The sequence below is a fragment of the Megalobrama amblycephala genome, linkage group LG13, assembly GCF_018812025.1.
Source record: "Megalobrama amblycephala isolate DHTTF-2021 linkage group LG13, ASM1881202v1, whole genome shotgun sequence".
NCBI lineage: Eukaryota > Metazoa > Chordata > Actinopteri > Cypriniformes > Xenocyprididae > Megalobrama > Megalobrama amblycephala.
The window spans coordinates 20,721,621-20,744,312 of NC_063056.1; the positions used below are offsets into that span (position 1 = coordinate 20,721,621).

At 39.4% G+C, this 22,692-nt stretch overlaps 2 protein-coding genes across 2 annotated transcripts in view; both read left to right on the top strand.

The window, feature by feature from the left end:
* Nucleotides 1-8,607, top strand: part of eif3ea (eukaryotic translation initiation factor 3, subunit E, a) — a 50,736-nt gene extending 42,129 nt beyond the window's left edge. The window contains exons 11-13 of the mRNA XM_048152092.1: nt 5,377-5,479; nt 7,513-7,647; nt 8,404-8,607. Coding sequence (XP_048008049.1) covers nt 5,377-5,479; nt 7,513-7,647; nt 8,404-8,439 — 274 coding nt within the window. The 3' untranslated portion in view covers nt 8,440-8,607. The remainder of the gene's footprint in view (nt 1-5,376; nt 5,480-7,512; nt 7,648-8,403) is intronic.
* A 2,587-nt stretch (nt 8,608-11,194) lies between these two features.
* The window catches only part of rspo2 (R-spondin 2), a 63,497-nt gene continuing 51,999 nt past the window's right edge, over nt 11,195-22,692 (top strand). Inside the window, exon 1 of the mRNA XM_048152093.1 lies at nt 11,195-12,114. Coding sequence (XP_048008050.1) covers nt 12,012-12,114 — 103 coding nt within the window. The 5' untranslated portion in view covers nt 11,195-12,011. The remainder of the gene's footprint in view (nt 12,115-22,692) is intronic.

Below are 22,692 nucleotides of genomic sequence, written 5' to 3' on the forward strand. Positions count from 1 at the left end.
ATCTCACACATGGAGACACGCATTCAGAACCAGACATCCCAGGCACATCCACCCATCTGTTTTGAAGCATGTCTAAAGGGTCTACATATTGGCCCTCGGGAGGATGTTAATGGGTGCGCCCAGTCTGCGGATAATACGGCAGATTTTTCTTTTCTAAGCGCCTCTTACTTCGTTATTGTCGTCTTGTCATGTCCTTGTTAGGACCGTAAGATGGTGGCGTTTGGAATTTTTGTCAGCGCTAATTCACTTAGAGCACAACCAAAAAGGAATATTGCCTTAATTAAACCCGTTAAAGAGAATAGTTGAGAAATTTACAGTGATTTATGTTTTTCATTGATCCACACAGTTCAATTATCACTGACACAATGTATCTTCTGAACTCCTCATAGACTCTTCTGTCTGTGTTCGGCTGAATACGGCAGGTGTTTTATTACCACTTTACTCTAGTTGCGCTTTTTTATTGCTCCTTTTACGGTATTTATACGGCATCGTAGGCTTCCAGAGAAGACATGCAATGGTTTCAGTCCCCAACATTTTCCATTGGTGGAAAAGAAGTGGTCTGCATGGAAAGGGAGGTTTGGGCGGGTGTCACTGGTTTCCCTGTGCCTGGTTCCTATTAGCCTTCCAGTGATGGAGTGCAGAGCAGAGAGGCCGCATTGCCCTCCTGCCTGTTTAATGAGCTTTCATAACTAGTAGTCTTTGAGCATCTGTCCTGCATTCTTTTTCCCGCCACCGCCTCTGCGCACCAAGCAAAAAGCACTTGACGGCAAATTGGAGATCCGCTAACAGGTTGCATCTACCTCAGGGGATTTATGACATTCTGTAAATCCCGAAAGGGTCCATGTTCACGAATGCACACGCTCATCCGACACAATATCATATACCATGTTTGATGAAAGCCCTGTGGAGTTTTTTTTTTCTCTCTCCAGCAGTGCACGTGCAAACATAGTTGTAGCCGTTCGGAATCTGTTATTTCTCTTCTAAACGCACACCCGGTGATCAAAAACCATCTATCCCCAGGTTCTCACACTATTTCCATGCTTCATTGTACAGCCTAATTGCTTGCTCACTTTTTCTGAGCTGTATATAACTGAGAAGGGCTGGAGTCAAGGTTGAAACATGGAATGTGATCAGGCTCTGTCCAGATCTCCAGTTGCAGATAGTCTGGAATTGATTTGGAGTCTTGGCTCTTTTTTGGCAGTCTTGTTGCAATTGAATCCATTTTCTTGTCAAAGGCGACAAAGGTAATGCTGAACTAGGAAACTGAATTGTGATTGCTGTATATCTGTTCAGGTTAGTAGCTCAACGGAGTCGCCTGAAAGAGTGTTATGTCTGTTTAGAGTGTATAGAGGATTGGAAAACATCCATTTTTGGTTTACAAGTGCATGTCATTGGTACATTACGCAGAAGGCCTCTGCAACTAATTGTGGGCTCAAATGAAACATATGCAAGTTTTGTAGCAGTTTCGTTATGTTTACAGTTGTTGGCCTTGAACGGGTAGGCAAATTTTTTTTTTTCTTTCCTGTTTTTGCCCTCAGCCTACACCAAAAAAAACCACAACTACAAATGGCTTTATATATAAAAATGTCTGAGAAGGCTGTATTTGAAATCTGATTTTATGACTTGCACTTATGATGGCTTTTGTATTTGTCTTTTGCCCTCAAAGTCTTAAATTCCCAATTTTAAATTCATTGGTCTTTATTCGAGTGGAGAGTCTGTGTGCACTTGGTGATAATTTTAGTTTTTAGTTGGATGTTTAAAATCTGTAAATTAATGTGATCTCTTACAGTCCATTGTAATCCATTTTGCAGTTGATTTGTGAGGCTAAGCACATAGGAGGGGGGGTGGGTAATTTTTTTGGTAATTCCCTTAGTCCCACTGGCCTGGAATTTTGTTAATTTTTTACTATTTTTGATGCTAATTTTTTACTAATTTTGTTAAAGCTGCTGTCCGTAACTTTTTTGGGTTAAAATGATCAAAAATCAATTATTGAGAAAGTACATAACCATCCAGTGTTCAAAACTGTCTCCTTACCTTAGCCCGATTCACAACGGTAAGCTTGTAATAATGTTTTATAATTCAGGTAGTACTGGTGGGTTTTTTCGTGGGAAATTCGAGCATGTCGCCGTTTGTCTTTGCGTCACGGCTGTTTACATAAAGTAAAGAGTCCCAGTTAACTAGGCTATATCGCATGCGAGGCGGATCATTTATCCTTTTCTCACGGCAGCTTCAATAATTAAACTTATCATTTGGATGGCGGATTGTATGGTATGACAAATTAACGTTAGAGATTAGACTGTACAGAAATTGAAATCTACAGGTAACACTAATACACACTAAATACACGGTCACGCAATGCTGATGTTAACATTAACAATTTGAGAACAAAGTACAACAATAATAATAATGTGCATGGTTTGATGTGATATGAGCTAAACGATCGTTAGATTTAATCACCATTGGCAGCGTGGTTTATTGTAATGCTTTTTTCCCTCCCTCAGTTGGTCAGAACAAAAGTGGTAGACACGTTACTTATTTGATCAGATGACATTTACTGGTGAAAATTCTTACTTTGGTCATACTTCAAGACTACAATTTGTGATTCCGAAGTACAGAATCCACACCGATGTGGTGATTGACAGCAAACATTAGATTAATTCGTGCTGAGGAGTTGCGGTGATGCACAACCCATGTAAAGAGGATAATTCCGCAAATAACTGCAGTTGCATTTATGAAAAACAGGGAGGTTGTTTTACTGGGAAGAGGGGGATCAATTTTACCCCAACCTATGAAGCAGGGGTCACTTCCAGTGACTTTCAATGATGTGAATCTCTTTGTGCCTTCAAATGGAAATGTTTAAAGGGAGAGTTCACCCAAAAATGAACATTTGATGTTTATCTGCTTACCCCCAGCGCATCCAAGATGTAGGTGACTTTGTTTCTTCAGCAGAACACAAATGATGATCAACTCCAACCGTTGCCGTCTGTCAGTCAAATAATGGGAGTGAATGGGAACTTCTACTATAAGAGTAAATAAAACATGCATAGACAAGTCCAAATTAAACCCTGCGGTTCGTGACGACACATTGATGTCCTAAGACACGAAACGATCGGTTTGTGCGATAAACCGAACAGTATTTATATCATTTTTTAACTCTAATACACCACTATGTCCAACCGCGTTCAGCATTCGCTTAGTAAGGTCTGATCGCGCTCTGACAGCGCTCTGAAACCGATCGTTTCGCGTCTTAGTACATCAATGTGTCATCACGAACCGCAGGGTTTAATTTGGACTTGTCAATGCATGTTTTATTTACTCTTATAGTAGAAGTTCCCATCCACTAGCGTTATTTGACTGACAGACGGCAACGGTTGGAGTTAAAAATCATCATTTGTGTTCTGCTGAAGAAACAAAGTCACCTACATCTTGGATGCGCTGGGGGTAAGCAGATAAACATAAAATTTTCATTTTTGGGTGAACTATCCCTTTAACAGTGCATTTGTTTTAAGTCTGCTATGTCAAAAAGTTCTGTAGAGCCAGGTCAGCACTGTATGAATTCGCAGCTGACCTTTTAACTGTCTACGGCTCCTCGAGTGAGACCGGTTGCCTCAGAGCCACAGGCCTGGAATCGGAATTGGATAAATCAATTGCGAGGAGTTGGTACATGTAAGGGATTGAAGTGAAAACGATCCTTACCCTTCACCTCCTAACCCCAGAGGACCAGGTTTAAACCTGTGTAAAATGAGACTGCAGTGAAGGGGAGTCAAGCAACTTGGCTTAAACCTCCATGTCAGGCACTTATGCTTGAGTGGCTCATTCACCCAACCTCTTTCTTTTCCATAATTACTTCTTTCAGCGTTTGTATATTTTTGGTTTCAGTTCAGACTTTCATTCATATTAGTGGCAAGCATGTGTAAGTACTACTTTTTTTTCCCCTTCTTGTTTTAAAGTCAGACTTCTGGGTAAAATTAGATTAGTGTGTGTGTGTGGGCCATTTCATTGCACCGAGGCAGTGGTTGACCTTGGTCTCTGGTTTAGCTCGTCCGGAGGGTCAGCTCCCCTAAGAGGAAACTCGATCTTATTTGTTTTTGGAGTTGATCTTTGACTTTGGCTTGACTGACATGTGTCACCACTTAATCAAATCAGAGAAATAATATTCATTGTCTCTTGCATCATCAGAGTTTGTTTTAGCTGTTTGTTTGTCATGTGATTCTCTTCTAAAACCATTGTCTTTGGCATTTCCATTGATTTTTTTTTTTTTTTTTTTTTTTTTTTTTAAAGCTCACAGTCTGTCTGCTTCATTTCAGACATGGTCTAGACCTCTAGGTCTGTGGGCCTGTAATGGATGTTCAGCTATCTAAACTTCCCAGTGTCTTAATTGGTTTCCTGTTCCTTTTCGGCTGTAATTGTTCATCAGCACGCCGCATGCTTTGCGGAGTGCTTTGGGGCTGCTGAAGAGCTTGGATTTCATGTCCCTGCTTTAACCTCTGGAGTCGACAGGCATTCCTTTTTCCCGCACCGAGTGTCACTGCTTGATGTTGGACATGTGTTAACCATCACCAGCTTGGAACTCGTGATGTGACAACCGGCACATTCGTTGGCGGTTAGCTCTTAAATAATGAGCTTTATGACCAATCTAGCCTGTCACGCATAATTTTCTGAGGGTTTCACTGGGAGCGAAATGATATAAGCTGTCATCTCTGTCCGTCTCCAGACCCATGCTGTTGCCACGGTGGGTGATTGAGTTAACCTTTCGCTGTGAAAGCATTGGAAACCTGGTGTGTTGGCTTTACTTACTGAACACAATGAGACAAGCCTGCTCTTTCTGACTAGCATGGAATGAGCTTAGTCGAAAAGAGAGCCAGCTGCAGTATAGTAGGATTTTGGATCAAAGAACGCTAGAGCCCCTGCTGCCACTTTCTTCCCTCAATGACACATTCGTGGAGGAGGCACCTGGCTTTATTTATGGACCGTTTCTTTAAGATGCTATAGGATGGTCGGTAGAAGTCATGCAAGCCCAAGCTGTGTCATTTTATTCTTGTCTGCAAAGTTTGTTTCATCATTACCTCGACCTCATACCCGTGAAAGCGCAGTGATGTAACTGTACTCCATTTTTATGGGTTTCTTAGTACGTTTAGGATCACAGACTTGATTACATAATGCAAAGCATTTGTCACTCTTGAACAGACATCTAAATGCTGAGGTATGACAGTAAACCCATTATCATCCAGTACTTTCGATCAGCACTTTAAACCTGCATGCACACACACTCCACAAGCTTGTTATATACCTCACAATTTTCACGTAATACCATCAGTGTATATAATGTTCTCCCTTTACCTAAGTTTGTCCTAATGGACTGTGTTTGCCTCGCAGTATGCTGGCCGATAAGCTGAATATGACTCCCGAGGAGGCAGAAAGATGGATCGTGAACCTCATTCGCAATGCCAGGCTGGATGCCAAAATCGACTCAAAACTGGTGAGAGTCTCTCATATTTTATTTCACTCTCGTTTCTCTGCCGTCCTCCTCAAATAGCGAACGATTGATAGATGCTGCGTTAGTGTCCTTTAATTAGTCCGAAAATCAAATTCAGCCTCTTTTGTGCAGGGATTATGTTCTGCTTTAATACATAAAGGAGAGGCAATCAATTACGTCAGTAATTCTGCCCAGTGCCCGCTTACTCACCATATCCTTCCTCGAGGGTAAGAGGACCGTCATTACAGTCCTGAAGGAGGGTCATTCTCAATATGGTGACAAACATGTAGCTTTACTTTTTTGTCATGACAAAGATTAATATTCTATAAACTATTAACATTCTATAAAACTATTTAAAATATATATTAAATTTTTTTGGTTTTACTCATTTTGTGTGTCCGGGTTAGGCATTAGTGCAGGGACTAACACGTGTAGAAAAATACAAAACAAGTAATAATTATAAGTAGTAATATAAATGGTTTTAAATGTATCATTAGTGTTAAAAACTACTTGAAAATGAATTTGAAAAGGTAATTAAAATTTGCACCTGGTGATTTTCTCACACCACTTAATTCATTGTTTATTATATCATTTAAATTTTAATAAATTATTATTATTATTATTATTAACTTTAAATGTTTAACACTACTGTTCAAAAGTTTGGGGTCAGTAAGATTTTTTTTTTTAATGTTTTGAAAGTTTCTTATGCTCACCAAGGCTGCATGTATTTGATCAAAAATGTAGTAAAATCAGTAATATTGTAAAAAAGCTGTTTTCTATTTTAAAAATGTAATTTATTTCTGTGATGGCAAAGCTTAAAGGCACAATATGTAAGGTTTTTTGATTAAAATATCCAAAAAGCACTAGAACAATATTATATATTTTTTGACTTGTGTACTTACATTAAATGTTTCCAACAATGTTTAAATCCAGAGAAATCCACAGTTTTGTCATATCCATGGAATCACCAAATACGCTTTAAAGTCCCCCTGTAGTCAGTAATTTTCTTCCTTAAACTCATATTTGATCACCAAAATAACATTTAAAAATTTTTCTTTAAAAAAAAATCTTCATGCCTTAAAATAGCTTGAATGTAACTCGACACCCTTGCCTCATTTAGTATACCTGGTTCTATGAATATGCAAATGAGTCCCGCCTCCACTCACTCGCACCAGCTCAGAGATCCACTCGTTGACACAAGCTTTTGTCTTAAAGCATATTAAAAACACCACATAGACACACAAACAACATTAAAAACTTTTTCACCACAGGGGGATTTTATATATTATAGACTTTAATATATTATGTTTTATTAGACAGATGAGCAACTGTTTGGATACCCCCAGCATGCTTCATACCACAGTAACGTTAATAAAGCTTTAATACATTAGCTCGTCCATGAACATGATTCCCCGTTCGATTGCATTCCATTGGCTGTGGAGGTGCAAACGACAGCTCCCATGATTCCATGCTCACATATTATATATTATAATATATTTGTGTAAACTGATATTTTTTTTCAGGATTTTTTGATGAATAGAAAGTTAAAAAGAACAGCATTTATTTGAAATAGAAATCTTTTGTAATGTTATAAATGTTTTTACTGTAACTTGATTGATTTAATGTGTCCATGCTTAATAAAAGTATTAATTTCATGTATTTATTTATTTTTTTTAACTGACACAAAACTATTGAACAATAGTATATATCATTTAATGCTTGTGTGAGAGGTTATCCAAAAGAAAAGTCAGACATATTATTATTATTATTATTATTATCATTATCATCTTTTTTTTTCTTTTGGCAAACGATCTAGGAACTTTGCATGTCGTAACACCACAAACAAGTAACGAGACTTCTGATCTCACAAATCACATGATATTCTACCGGAATGACCTAGAATTAGCTCCTGTGTGTTTTGAGCTGACTGTAAGGCGGTTGTGAATACAGGTCTGTGTGTCTGTGGGAACAGAAAAGGATTGGTGTTCCCTGAGTTTAGCTCTGACACTCTTTTCCTCTCCTCTTTCCTTTGGCAGGGACACGTGGTGATGGGCAACAATGCTGTATCGCCATATCAGCAGGTGATCGAGAAAACCAAGAGCCTTTCGTTCCGCAGCCAAATGCTGGCCATGAACATCGAGAAGAAGCAGACCAACGCAAACAGGAATGAGGTCAAAGCACCAGAGCATCTTTCCTTCTCTTTTATCTGATCTCATCTCATTTTGTCTCGAGCCCTGTAGTTTACACACGCAAATGATCTATCCAGAAGAATGCCGAGCGGCAATCAGCCCAGAACTGTCTTTACGCGGCGTAAACCAGTAAGAGCAAGTTTAACACAGCGAGCGCTTTCATCATGCCGTTTTTCTTCAAAGGCCTAATGACAAGGTAGCACAGCTCAGCCATAAAGAAGAGGGTCTGAGTCCCATGACTCAGCGCTGCAGAGTAAATAACGCTCGCACACAATCACACACACACACGCTCCGTGGAGTTCCCTGCGTTTAGGAGTCACCACAGATGTTTTGCTTGGGGTCCAGTAGGTCTCCGTTTGATCTCGTATGCGTGCACTGATTGGCCCACGACAAACGTGCCTTCGCTTTGTTTGAAATGGAACGTTTCAAAATAACGGCCTTTAAATGTCTCGGTCTCTCAAACCACGTCATTTAACTGACTCACTGACACAAACACCACAATGGCAAAGGCCATAACACACAGTCCTGTATTTTTGATACGTTTGGCCAGACGCAATTTAATTTCACATTTTCTCTTTCCCAACGGAAAGGTGCGAACGTGAACTTGAACTGCTTGTACTGTACTTACGAAATGACTGTGGTTTTGTGTCAATTGCATGTTCAGTCGTTTATAATGAACTCACCTGCATTTGTGTTGGGTAATGACATTTTTTTGGCTCTCTCTTTCTCTCTATTCAGACTCCAAACTGGGCAGGACAGGAGACTGGCTTTTGAGTGGAACATTGCAGACCGTACGCTCCCATCTAACCTTCCAGCATTCCCATATTGCGGCCGAACATCCTGTTCTCCCTCTCGTGTCCCTCAAGGAGCGAGACAGAGGCCTTATTTTTGCACTTGGGTTCAATGCATCTGGTATTAAATAAAAAAACCCTTACAAAACCATCTTCACCTCATGCTTGCATTTTATTCCTGGACATTACGAATGGTGGTTGAGGGTTAAGTGGTTGTGATCTTTAGTGTAATAGATGAAGTTTTAATGTGCTCTGAGTCACTGAGTGGGACGGGGGGTTTTGTGCGCTGCACATGCATGCGCCGTAATGATGAATGAGTGTTTAGTCTGCTGCGTTTACGGCGCTGTTATGTAGCGGCCCACTCCGCTGCGGCGAAGAGGGCACGGAAAGGTGATCGTCCCGATTCCCGTTGTCATTTTCAATGCCGCCCGTCCTCTTTGTTTGCAGACGGGCACGTCAGCTGCGCTAGACAATCAACGTAATGCCTCTCCACCTTTCCCATCTCATCACATCTTCCGCGCATGACACCTACAGTCTCTCGCTCTATACGTTTTCTATTTCTATCCCTGCCGCTCGCAGACGCTGCAGGCTGGGATTCGAAGCGTGTCTTAATGTCTGCTTTGGCCTCTCTATCAGCTGACATGTTTATGGGCCCTGTCTCTTTGGACGAGTGAAGAGGGGGCTTATAGCTGCCACAGCGCTCGGGCTCTCAGCCAGACATCTAAAACAACTGACGTCACCTTTACTTTCCCAGCGAGCGAGCGAGGGAGCGAGCAGGCGGGGAGGAAGGGGGGGTGGGCTAAAGTGATTGGTTTACCGGTCCTGTGCCATGACACATTACGAAAATAAAACCCTCCTAGCCCTTAATTATCACATTCACCTTAGGAGTGCTGTCTCAGATGTTGTTTTAGTAAGACATCCAGACCAACAGCAGACGTGCGGCTGAGAAGGTTGTCCACCACAACGTCTGTCACTTCACTTAAAATAAATAAACAAACACCCAAACGAAAAGGTCAACGTAGGTTTTGGTTAAAAGGGCTACATAATCTTTCCCTTTTTCGCATTGTTCATTCCTTTTCCCCTACGTGAAAAGGTTAAGGCATTTGTTCAAAAACAGGCCACATAATTAAAATATACAACGCATGTTCCCTAATAAATTTTTGTCGGGATTATTCCTTGAGTCCTGTTTTCCAACTTGCAAATGCATTTTTACAAGGGCAGGCCTATATTTAGAGTAGCTTTTTTCTGTAATACGAGAGATCATTACAGAGTCTGTCCTAATGCAGAAGCTTTACATTGTCAGGGAATCACTTCAGGTGCTTCGGTTTTATATTTAGGTTTTATGTATAGTATGCACTTAAATGTCTATCCAGTAAAAGGGTATAGTAAACCGAGATGGAAAGTCTTCAGGTACTCTGAAAGCAACCTGATACAACTCTAGTAATGAAGGCAGATGAATAAATACATATCTTCAATAAGATTTTTTTTTTTTTTATGAGAAATGAAACTCTATTGTGTTGTACTGATAGAGACAAATAGCTGTCATATAATTAACATTGACTTTGGGAGAATTTCACTTTGATCTGAACATCAAAGGGCTCTGGAGAAGAGAGTGTCATCACTTAGAAATGACAAGGTTTTCGTTTATTTTTTTTATTTTTTATTTTCCTGAGAAGGGTAACGGAGGGTCTGTGCGGACTGTTTTTAAGGACGGATGGACTTTTCTGTGAAATACACAAAGTGCTGCCTTGAATAACACCTGTTTGCTATAAATAAGTGTATTGGTACCTGAATCAGGTGCTTCACACCTTAACCTAACCTGGAAGATTTCTAGCTAACTGACAGAAGGGGAAAAGACATTTTAAGATGTAGTCAAAGAACATGGAAAAATTGATATATAAATAAAAGATTAAGTGCCACACCTAGTGGTCAGGCTGGGTAAGACATTTCTTGCATTTCAAAGCAATTAATGTCCATTTTGGCAAAGAAGCTTCTAAAGGAAAATTGCCTCAGCACTCATTCTTTTTGTACTTTTAAATGGTTTTAAAAACTTGTTTAAACTAATTATAGTATGTTAAACGAAAGCTGTTATAATCGACCTGAATAGAGAGAGTAAGTTGTATTAATCCTAATATATCAAATAAATTGCACTCTTTAAATTTTGAGTGTTTACAGTTTCCAAAACTGAGACATTTACACCATTATACCTGGGATCATACGAGTATGCATATTTTTTCTTGCAATACTGTATATTTTTAGTTTTGCGGTTTCATCCCTGCTAAAATAAATAAATAAATAAAATGAAACCATCCCAAGTAGGTTTAAACTGGTCTCTCCATCTAGCCAAGCAAGAGTTCAGCTGGTTTATTGGGTCGCCAAGCTAGTCTTCCCATCTGAAAATTGCTCACAGAGACTAGTAAAGACCAGCAAAACCATCGTAGGCTATTTTAATTTTTTGTTTGTTTGTTTGTTTGTTTGTTTTCCCAACAGGATGAAACGGTAGAATGAAGATTGCAGTTCAGGTATTGTATATGCAGTATCATAAGTTGTATTTTATGTGATGTTACTGTGTTTTATATAAACGGTTCAGATTCATGATTTAGAGGAGGAAAAAAAAGTAAATAAATTATAAAACGTACACTACTTTGAATTCAAACAAATGCACTAGGACCCTGGGGAAGCTAATCTGTGTTGTATAGATACAGTAGGAGAAATTCCATTTGTCATCTTCTAAAACTTAAACAAGGAGGGGGGAAACAGCCCTCTCTCTGGCCGAGGGGCTTCTGAAAGTGCTCCGAAAAGCCCCACAAGATCTTGGAGTCTCCACGTGACAGCAGCGCCTATATAGCATCAGCACCAGTAGAGTGATACTCCATCACCAGCCGAGCACTGCAGCATATGCCACAGTTACACACACATCCTCATGCACCTCAAGGGTTTATTCTAGAGCTTTTGCAGACTATTGCATCCATGTGTTTTCTCACTCTGTCTAGGGGACGAAAGGACTAAACTTTTCCTGCGAGAGGGATGCTGGATGTTCCAAGTCCACTTTGGCAGTCGGAAGGAACTTGATGTATAGGCTAAGTTTCTCTTCTCTTTTTTTGGACTGGACTCGCGCAGGTATATTTCTTTCGCTCCGTGCATCTACTTTTGAGGGCATCCCGCGTCTCGTGCGCTTTTGGAGATTCGCTAATTCCTTAAGTTCTTTTGAATGAAATAGTTCACTCGCAAACACATTGATCCATCAAGGTGTAACTGTTACTCAAAGAAGCTCAAGTTAAAAGCTTTTTCTTTCTCCACAGACATTAACGAGACACTTTTTAGTGTAAAAAAGCACGTTTCGCTCTCTAAAATGACATTAACCGGTGGTGAGAAATGGTGTTTTCTCTACCCCTCTAATGTGTGACACAACCGAGTCCGGACTCCTCAACTCCCTGCTCCTCTGTGGAAAAATATACATATTGAAACCTCTTATACGGACATTGAAGGCTCGCGGCGAGTAGGCTACCTTTGACGCTTTCTACCGTGAGTCGGGACAATCATACAGCCGCCCAGATGCAGTTTCGCCTGTTCTCATTTGCGCTGATCGTGTTGAACTGTGTGGACTACAGCCACTGTCAGACGCAGCAGTCTCACCGCTGGAGAAGAAACAAAAGAGGTGAGTGAACTGTGCATGTGGCTTTGATAGATGCTTTAGCATATTAATTTACAAATTAGCCATTTAGCTGACGATTCCACATGGACAGACTTTCGGTAAGCGTATGACAGGGACAGTCCCACCTGATGTTACGCTACTTCTCATCACAAAAAAATTACCATGGTAACCGTAGTACGCTTTCAGAATCTTTTTGTCATTTTATTTAACACTTTGATGGAAGCGGTGGCGAGTTGCATTAGTTTTACAACAGCAAAAATAACTAGTTTTAACTGTTATTTTTGCGAAAAATGAGGTAGAATGAGGTTCGCTGTCTTTCTCAAGGATGTTCATGGATCATTTCATTTCACGTTTAAACGTACAACATTTCGATTAATACCTATTAAGGTAGGTACCTCAGGGCACCGTAGTTTTAGTCACACGTATGTTGCCAAAACGTTAAAAAATGAGACACTTTTAACATAAAATTGAATAAATAACCTGTTACTCGTCCTTGTAGCCTATTTATTTTGCTGTATTTATTTTTTGGCATACTGAAGTGAATCCAAGAATGCAGTTTTCCCCTATACTTTAAGGTGTTTTAGGACGTTTACTGTCTGAATTTAAAAAGAAAAGAGTTGTTGTACCTTCAAGATTGTGTTTCAGCATCCTGTCAGAGAATGTAAGTTCTTTACGGTGTCTCCAAATGATGCGTAAAGATGACGTTTTAAAGGTCCAAACGTGAATTCAGCATCCTGTCTAACTAATTACGCATTTAATTTGTTATAAATTACGGCGCCCATTATCCAGCTCTGTTAAAGAGCTGTATAAACGCTCTTTTTACGTTAGTAGACAACATGACACGAACAACTGAGAGAGCCGGTTTAAAAAAATGAATAGACCAGTAAGCTGAAAAGTTTGACAGAGTGCGCTAAATAGCTACAGAAGTTGCTTTCGTCTACAGATGTTTCGTCTACGTCTATAAACGTAAGTAGCTACTGTCTTTATGTATCATTTTATTATAAATTCACACATTTATCATAAATTTAATCTTTAATGTTCTGCTTTAAAAGATAGGAGCCGGTTGGATAAGTGTGCTAGGGACGCCATAAGATAATTGCGTTCGGAAAATTACTGCCATTTTTTAAAAAGTCGACACCCTGAAAGTCAATTAATAATTCGCACACTTTACTTAAGCCTTGATTTTATAATGTCAAATATCTCATCGTGATTGTAATGAGTTGGTTAGTTAGTGTTTTTGGAGAGTTGTGTAGCCTACACTAGGCTATGTTAAATAATATGGGCAATTTATTCTCAAAAGTACTGACTGTAGAACAGACCCTCACAGTGCGGCGCTGTCTGGTGGCCATCTGATGAATAGTTGAGCTTTCCTTTCCCCTTTTCAAATGCACTGACCCTTCTCTTGCCCTAAGCCGCTTTTAATTGATCTCACAGACAGGCATTGATTAAGCTTTGAACAACTGCTGCAAGTATAACAATCCACACTTAAGAGCCACAGGGATTTAACCCATCAGTAAATATGAGGGTTGCCTTGCTTATCCAACGCATATGGACACAGGGGTCAAACATTTCAAACTTAACCGTCCCCCCCTAAGCCTCAAACTCTTGAACATCATTCACTGCATGTGACAGGACAACCGCCTACATGTCTCCCAATTGAAATTGAGCCCAAATGAAGACACTTGCTGACACCATGCTGATGTGCGCTCTTAAATCCGCAGAGATGTAAATTTGGAGGCATTCATAGATTTAATCACATGCATGGCATGCCAGGGGAAACCTCTGCTCCGGCTGAGAGCCCCAACCACTGCCCATCTGCAAATAATCAGCCAGACACTGTAGGGAACTGGCACACACAAGTTTTCAGCCCCACTGTTTTTCTACAAGATTTGCGATTTCAGATACTACGTAATATAATTTTCTTAATAGGATCAAACTTGTTGGCAGAGGCAGACTAGTTAAGCATTTTCAGGAGGATTGGGGGAGTTTGATGGGGAAAATGGTGGCAGAAGTGCATCTGGAGGTGAGCGGGATCCTGTGTACTGTATGTGTAAATGGTGACACGTTTGTAAATCATGCCTTGGAGGAGCAGTGAACTCTATTTGTTTGAGTTTGATCCTGCAGACTGAAAGGTGCGTGTACATACGGGGCTTGCTTTGGTCATTTGAAATGCCATTAAGCTTTTATATTTGCTTCGTTCCTATATTCATCATACTTTTTGAGAGCTGTATCGCTATTCAATTGAGTCTAAAATGCTGAAGTGTTTTTCTTGCCCTCGGCACACTTGAGACAGCTTTATATGCAGTCTTTTCTGGCATGCTTGTGTGCACTCTACAATCCCACATCACCCCAGCGGCACAGTCAATCCTCTTGAACCGTATTTTACAAGGCTTTGTCTTAACCACCCCACAACTGTATTTATTTTCAACAGATACTCTACTAAAGCTGAGCAGGAACGCATGACTTAAATCGAAGCTCAAATCATATTTTTTCTGTGTTTTTATCCGTGATTGGCTTTGTATTCACACAGCCTTCCTCAAATGAATATAACAAAGCCAGCAGCAAGACACATTAAATTTGCACCTCTGTACCCCCCATTCAGTGCTTTACAGATGCCAGCGAGTTTGCAATGATATCATTGCTTGGCCCAGGGGTAATACTTTTCATTTTTATTCTCTGGCTAATGATGCCACCTGCTGACTACATAAAACTGTGGGCTTGCGTACCAGCGCAGACTAGAGAACATTCACATACAGGACTTGCAGGTTTGACAAGCCAGGCTCAGGAGGGCTGTTAATACTTTTGCCTCAGAGCTACTGCTCTAAATGCGTCAACTTCCGACTTTTTAGTATCATAAGAACATATGAATATGAATTCGGCCAATCTCTGTGCATAAGCCATCTACTTGCACTTTAAGTGAAACTTTGCACTACAGGAGGTTAAGGAGCGGCTAGCTCTGATGAACGGCCCGATTAAGCTCACAGTAATGGAACTAATAGAAGTCTGTTTCCAGAGAAACACAGTCGCGGTAATCCATGGGAAAGTGGAAGAGAGGAAAGGCTTAGCTCCATCCCTGAGCTCCCCAGCTTCACCCTGAAGGGATTAGGGGGAAAGCACCTGTATTTTAACACTATCGAACAGTTATATCTTAATCTGCTGGCAGCAAATGGCGATCTGTCCCATTATGCCTCAGGAACTGTTTTGTATAGATAAATATTTCATAAAAATGAAATGCGAGATGATCAGTGTATATGGTTCATAGTTTAGTAAATCCAAACCTTTTTGCATTTCTTTCTTCTGTGGCGCACAAAAGACGACATTTTGAACAATTTTTTTGTTTGTGTTTTTTTTTTTTTTTTTTTCCCATGCAATGATAGTCAATGTTTTGCATACAGGTTTGGAAATTCATACAGGTTCGGAACAATGTGAGGGTGAGTAAATGATTACAGAGCTTTCATTGGTAACACTTTACAATAAGGTTCATTAGTTAAACATTAGTTAATGTATTAACTAACATGAACTAACCATGAGCAATACATTTGTTACTGTATTTACTAATCTTCGTTAACGTTAGTTAATGAAAATACAGTTATTCATTGTTTGTTCATGTTAGTTCATTTCACAGTGCAACAAGATTTTAATAATAGTATTAGTAAATGATGAATTTAACATTAACAAAGATTAATAAATGCTTTATAAGTGCAGTTCATTATTAGTTAACTCATGTAGTTAACTAATGTTAACTAATGAACCATATTGTAAAGTGTTACCCTTTCATTTTTGGATGAACTTTTGGTGTGTGCAGCTCATTGTATATAATTAAAGAATATATGTAAGAAAAAATGGCCTGTGTGGTGAAACTGCGAAAGTGTAGGATGTAAAAGACTTCTTTGTTTTACAGTGATCATGTCATTAAAATCTGTTCGGGAAGACGTCTAAAAAGAGTATGGACAGAGAACTGTTTAGAGCTACGCTTTCTACAAGTTTATGTAAGGTCCCAGGTTTATGGGTGTAAGTGTTAATGTTGGCTCTTGCTATGTTCGTGCCATTTAATGTCTTGATGAAGTATGTGACAGGATGGGTGACTGCTCCAGAGCCTCTTTATTTAAACAAAAAGAAAAACATTCTGCCACTCTTCTTTTGGAAAATGTGACATGCCTTTTCATTCTAATCCATAATGGAAGTGATGTTCTATGGAATTGATGTTCATTTAATTTCGTCAAGTACAGCCAACTCTCTCACCCAGCCATTCATTCCTCTGGCCAGGAGTGACTTTTTTATTCCAGCAGGTTAGATGGTGTTGGGTGTATTCACTGTGTCCCTTTCCTGTCGCACCATAGCTTGTGATCGCTTTGGCGAATCTCTGAGAATTGAGTGTGCGTGAGAGAGAATATCATTAGACAAAGAGTTTGATCTGGGGCAGGAGAGACTGAGGGGAGGGATGGATGGCATATTTGAGGAGATCAGTTAGAGATGGTTTAATGGGAGCACCATCACCTGAGAAGGATTAAATCTTTTGGTGTTCTAAGCGAACTGATAAGATGTCCCTCTCTCTTTCTGTCTCTCTCTTTCACCATTCTGTTATCCTGAAGGATAACTTTTTTTTTTTTCCTTTTTTTTTTTTTACAATATCTGCAGAATGTGGTGCTTATGTATACAGTATCTCACAGAAGTTAGTACACCCCTCACATTTTTGTAAATATTTTATTATATCTTTTCATGTGACAACACTGAAGAAAATACACTTTGCTACAATGTAAAGTAGTGAGTGTACAGCTTGTATAACAGTGTAAATTTGCTGTCCCCTCAAAATAACTCAACACTCAGCCAGTAATGTCTAAACCGCTGGCTACAAAAGTGAGTACACCCCTAAGTGAAAATGTCCAAATTGGGCCCAATTAGCCATTTTCCCTCCCCGGTATCATGTGACTCGCTAGTGTTACAAGGTCTCAGGTGTGAATGGGGAGCAGGTGTGTTAAATTTGGTGTTATCGCTCTCACTCTCTCATACTGGTCACTGGAAGTTCAACATGACACCTCATGGCAAAGAACTCTCTGAGGATCTGAAAAAAATAATTGTTGCTCTACATAAAGATGGCGTAAGCTATAAGAAGATTGCCAAGACCCTGAAACTGAGCTGCAGCACTGTGGTCAAGACCATACAGCGGTATAACAGGACAGGTTCCACTCAGAACAGGCCTCACCATGTTATACTGCATATAGATAGATGTGGGACTGATTGCGTAAAAAAGTTATAGCACAATTAATAAGCTGCACAGTTTAAAGGGTTAGTTTACCCAAAAATAAAAATTACCCCATGATTTACTCACCCTCAAGCCATCCTAGGTATATATGACTTTCTTCTTTCAGATGAACACAATCTGAGTTATATTAAATAATGTCCTGGCTCTTCTAAGCTTTATAATGGCAATGAATAGAAGATGAGATTCTGAAGCCCAAAAAAGTGCAAGCATCCATTATAAAAGGCCTTCTGAAGCGAAGTGATGCATTGGTGAAAGAAAAATATCCATATTTAAAACTTTAAAAACTAAAATAACTAGCTTCAGACAGACCTCGATGCCTCGATTTACGGCGAATAAGTAACCGCTGACCCAACACTTGACGTATTGATGAACACGGAAGCACAGAGGATAGAGCAAAACAAAACACTGGTCAAGAATTAGAATTCTAAAACAAGAATTTTTAAAGGTGCCATCGAACGTTTTTACAAGATGTAATATAAGTCTAAGGTGTCCCCTGAATGTGTCTGTGAAGTTTCAGCTCAAAATACACCATAGTTTTTTTTTTTAATAAATTTTTTTATTTGCCTATTTTGGCGCATCATTAACTATGCACCGATTCAGGCTGCGGCCCCTTTAATTCCTCACGCTCCCCACCCCTGGAGCTCGCGCTTGCCTTAAACAGCATAAACAGAGTTCACACAGCTAATATAACCCTCAAAATGGATCTTTACAAAGTGTTCGTCATGCATGCTGCATGCATACATCAGATCATGTGAGTATAGTATTTATTTGGATGTTTACATTTGATTCTGAATGAGTTTGATAGTGCTTTGTGGCTAAAGCTAACATTACACACTGTTGGAGAGATTTATAAAGAATGAAGTTGTGTTTATGAATTATACAGACTGCAAGTGTTTAAAAATGAAAATAGCGACTTGTCTCTGTGAATACTGTAAGAAACGATAGTAACTTTAACCACATTTAACAATACATTAGCAACATGCTAACGAAACATTTAGAAAGACAATTTACAGATATCATTAAAAAAATTATATCAGGATATCATGGATCATGTCAGTTATTATCGCTCCATCTGCCATTTTTCGCTGTTGTTCTTGCTAGTTTACCTAGTCTGATGATTCAGCTGTGCACAGATCCAGACGTTAATACTGGCTGCCCTTGTGTAATGCCTTGAACATGGGCTGGCATATGCAAATATTGGGGGCGTACATATTAATGAGCCCGACTGTTACGTAATGTTGAGATTCGCCTGTTCTTCGGAGGTCTTTTCAACAAATGAGATTTGTATAAGAAGTAGGAAACAATGGTGTTTGAGACTCACTGTATGTCATTTCCATGTACTGAACTCTTATTATTCAACTATGCCAAGGTAAATTCAATTTTCCATTCGATGGCACCTTTAAAGAGAAATGTCAGAGGATTTCAATATAAGAGAAGAGGAGCTTGAGTTTGTTGCCCAGCCCTATTTGTTTGAACCGCACAAGAGGTGTCTAAGCTTACACTACTCCTACATCAAGTGACGGGGTTACTCTTTTGGCATAAGTCGACGTGCGTACGGCCGTCTCCTGAAAGCTAATTATTTTAGGTTTTTTTCAAAGTTTTAAATTCACAAACGCATCGCTTCACTTCCGAAAGCCTTTATTAACCCCCGGAGCTGTGTGGATATTTTTTTTTATGTGGATGCTTACACTTTTTTGGGCTTCAAAATCTCATCCTCTATTCACTGCTACTACAAAGTTGATCAATACCAATTGTATTGATCTGAAAAATAACGTCATATACACCTAGGATGGCTTGAGGGTGAGTGAATCATGGGGTAATATTCATTTTTGGGTGAACTAACCCTTTAAGTGTTACACAATTTTGAAAAGTTCCAAACCTGTATGAATTTCTTTGTTGCACAGAACAAAAAAGAAATTATCCCTTTTAAATGTACTACTAAAAGACTGTGTCCACATCCACTTCACTATTAACTCAGTGAACTAATTAATTTAATCAGTCCCAAACCAGGCGTCCTGTGTCCGAACGCTTTCCTTGTCACCAAGGGTACTCATGTTCAATATGGAGAATTGGTGAGCATTGCAGCTGAGAGAGGTTTCGTAAGACTTTCCACCTTCATTCGTAATGTTGCGGCAGAGAAATACCCATTGTGCGTTCATAGTTTTTTTTTTTTTTTTTTTAAATTTTTTATGTACTTTGGTAATGTGGCATCCTGTACACTGGCCTCAATCATTGTCATCAGAAGATCCCATATGTTGGCAAAGCTAAATGCCAAACAGATGGTTTGCTCTCAGGCTACAATTTACCACACTGTAAAAGTTCATTTTCGGAAACGTGAAATAAAATAGACTTATTATATAAATCTTATTATAATACGCTACATATTTCCCAATGGTGATTGAAAACTCTAGTGCCATAGACAAAAAGTCTACTGTGCCTTTTAAATTCCAGGGAGATTTTTTTTTTTTTATTCTCACCTCTGTTATTTCCACAACAGCCAGTCCCCTAAAGTAATTTTACTTTAATGCATTTCTTGTAAGGCTACTAAATATGGTAAGCCAGTTGAGTTTGATTCTCTTGAGTTTATTGAGCAATAAAACTTTTGAAAATGGGACTTGTTTACAAGAGGTGAACATAACACAAGTTGTTTTATCATTTAAACAAATTGTTTAAAATAGTAACTTGAATCATACAATGACACAAGTGATATCTGAAGATGTAAATGAGATGGACATATTTGGCCTTTACAATGTCTCAATTTCTTCACCATCAGGAGCAAGAGCTTTGCACTTTTAAGATGGCATGTCAAGTTAAATGTAGTTCATTTTTAAAAGGTACATCTTGCGACCCGTGCTTTCTGTTTCAGTCCGTTTGATTTTGAAAGAATGCGTAATTTACATTTGCACATCTGTACCATGCATGTTATTCAAAAGCATTGCTTTTTACATTAAGTACTGGTTCTACTTGGTATCATCTGGACATTTGATGAAGTGTGACAAACATTGTGCATGTAACGGACATAGTTTTGCCTGTTCTGTGACAGATATTTGCTCTGTTCCAAATCCTAGTAAGATTCCTCTATAGGCAACTTTTTAAGGCATCATATGTGCGATGTATATTTGCCAAAAATGTACCCATTTACCCATGTATTTGCCAAAAATACCCATTTTTTATGACAGCATTGCTTGTGTCCTTCATATAGAAGCCATAGCCTATATATATATATATATATATATATATATATATATATATAGGCTATATATATCCCTCTGCTCACTGAAATATCAAGTCATTCCTCTAGAGTTTCCTACATTGAAACTGAGTCGAGTGTCCTATGCATAGCATTTTGTATGATGAATTCCTGCCTTTGTAGAGTGTTCCAAATCACTTAAGATTTGGCGGTTACATTTTAGTTAGGATGCTGCTCTAGAATGCAGCTGCCTGTGTAGGTAGTAGACAGCGAGGAAGTTCACTATAGCTTTTGAAACGGAGCTTCAATGTAAAAACAAACCTGCTGTTCTTTTGCATCATACAGTTCCATTTGAATCACCTCATCTTGAACCAGCTATATGAGAAAGGACGGGAGAGCACAGACAGGGTAATGGGGTGTCAGCTGAGTGTGCTGGACATTTTAAAGAATTTAATTGGTGGTTCAAAGTGCCGTGGAAGGGTTGGAGGAATCGAACTGCATTGAGTAGGCTCTCTGTGTTCCCAGGCCTTGCCAGGTTCTATTCTGTACTGCATTTGTTCTCCGTTTGCGAGTGTGTCCGTCCGTATGCGTTCAGGCCTCCTACCAAGTCTGAATCGATCGGCGAGGGCCTTGTTGTAATTTGAGCTCTAGAGGCTTCCTCAGACAGAAATGCACAGAGATACATATGCAGGCGTGTGTGGCCTGTCTTTGGCTCTGATAGATATTTACATCCACGCCTACACAAATCGCTGGAACAACAACAAGGGGGAACGTTGGGCTGCTGTTTCCCCCTCCCAGTCTCTCTAACACCCGACAGATGGACAGGCCTCCTCTGTTCCCCTGCGCTTGATAGGACCTCTAATTACGCATCCACACCACATCAAAACAGCCATCCACACGCCTTGCTTTCAGCATGGTGCGGAAGTGAGACGGTCAGGGGCAATAAAGCTAAACTCTTGCTTGTAATTTGTTTGTGAATCGAGCTTGGGTCTCGTCCCCTTTGCCCTGTCATTGTGCCCGTCTCCATCGTGGGTCTAGGTCGAGGACGTCTGGACCTTCTAAGAGCTTGAAAGGGAGGCAGAGACACCCTGCCTGCTGCCCGCCTGCCTGTGGAACCCAGAAGTCCTGGTGTGGTTTTAATCAAGGCCAGGCATGGTAGTCATTATAGTGCCCTGGCGCTAAGCTCATTGTCTTTCTTTGTCTCTCACCCTCCCTCTCTTTCTGTGAGGATTCAACATGCAACTCGGATGTGAAGGGGTCCTCAAGGGTCACTAGTCCTTGATGAGAAAGTGAGTGTCAGTGGTTTGTGAGCAGTAGCCAGCAGTATCTGTAATTGGCGTATTTGTTCGGAGTCATGAGTCATCGCAAAACTGGATTAATGCAAAAGAAACTAAACAAAAAGGTCTTTAAAACATTCTGTTCTCTTTTATATTATAAGCTGTGTGCTTTTTGCAATGGGAAATAATCATTGTAAGCTATTATTCAGACCATTTTGTGTCAATCTTATGAATTTGTTATGGCTAGGAGTATAAAATGCTCAATTAACTTCATTACTATCATGCCGTCACTAACATGGTTTATAAGTTCTCTCTCACAGAGGTATTTGTTCTCCCAAGAGTAACAGAACCTTTCTAATATATATATGAGGGACACAGCTATATATATATATATATATAATTAAGAAAATATTTAATTAGCTCGCTATTCAAAAGTTTGGGCTCAGTAAGATTTCAAATTCTTTTGAAACTTTTTATTTGTCAAAGAATCCTCAAAAAAGTATCATGGTTTCCACAAACATATTAGGCAGCACAAATGTTTTTTTTTAACTGTCATTGATAATGATAAGAAATGTTTCTTGAGCACCAAATCAATGATTTTTGAAGGATCATGTGACACTGAAGACTGGAGTAATGGCTGCTGAAAATTCAGCTTGCCATTACAGGAATAAATTATATTTTAAATTGTAATAATATATAATATTCATGTTTTTACTGTATTTTGGATCAAATAAACGTAGCCTTGGTTAGCATAAGAGACTTTTTCAAAAACTTTTAAAATCTTACTGACTCCAAACTAAATAGTAGTGTGTATTTGAGATTGAGATTATACTATTATATAAAATGTATAA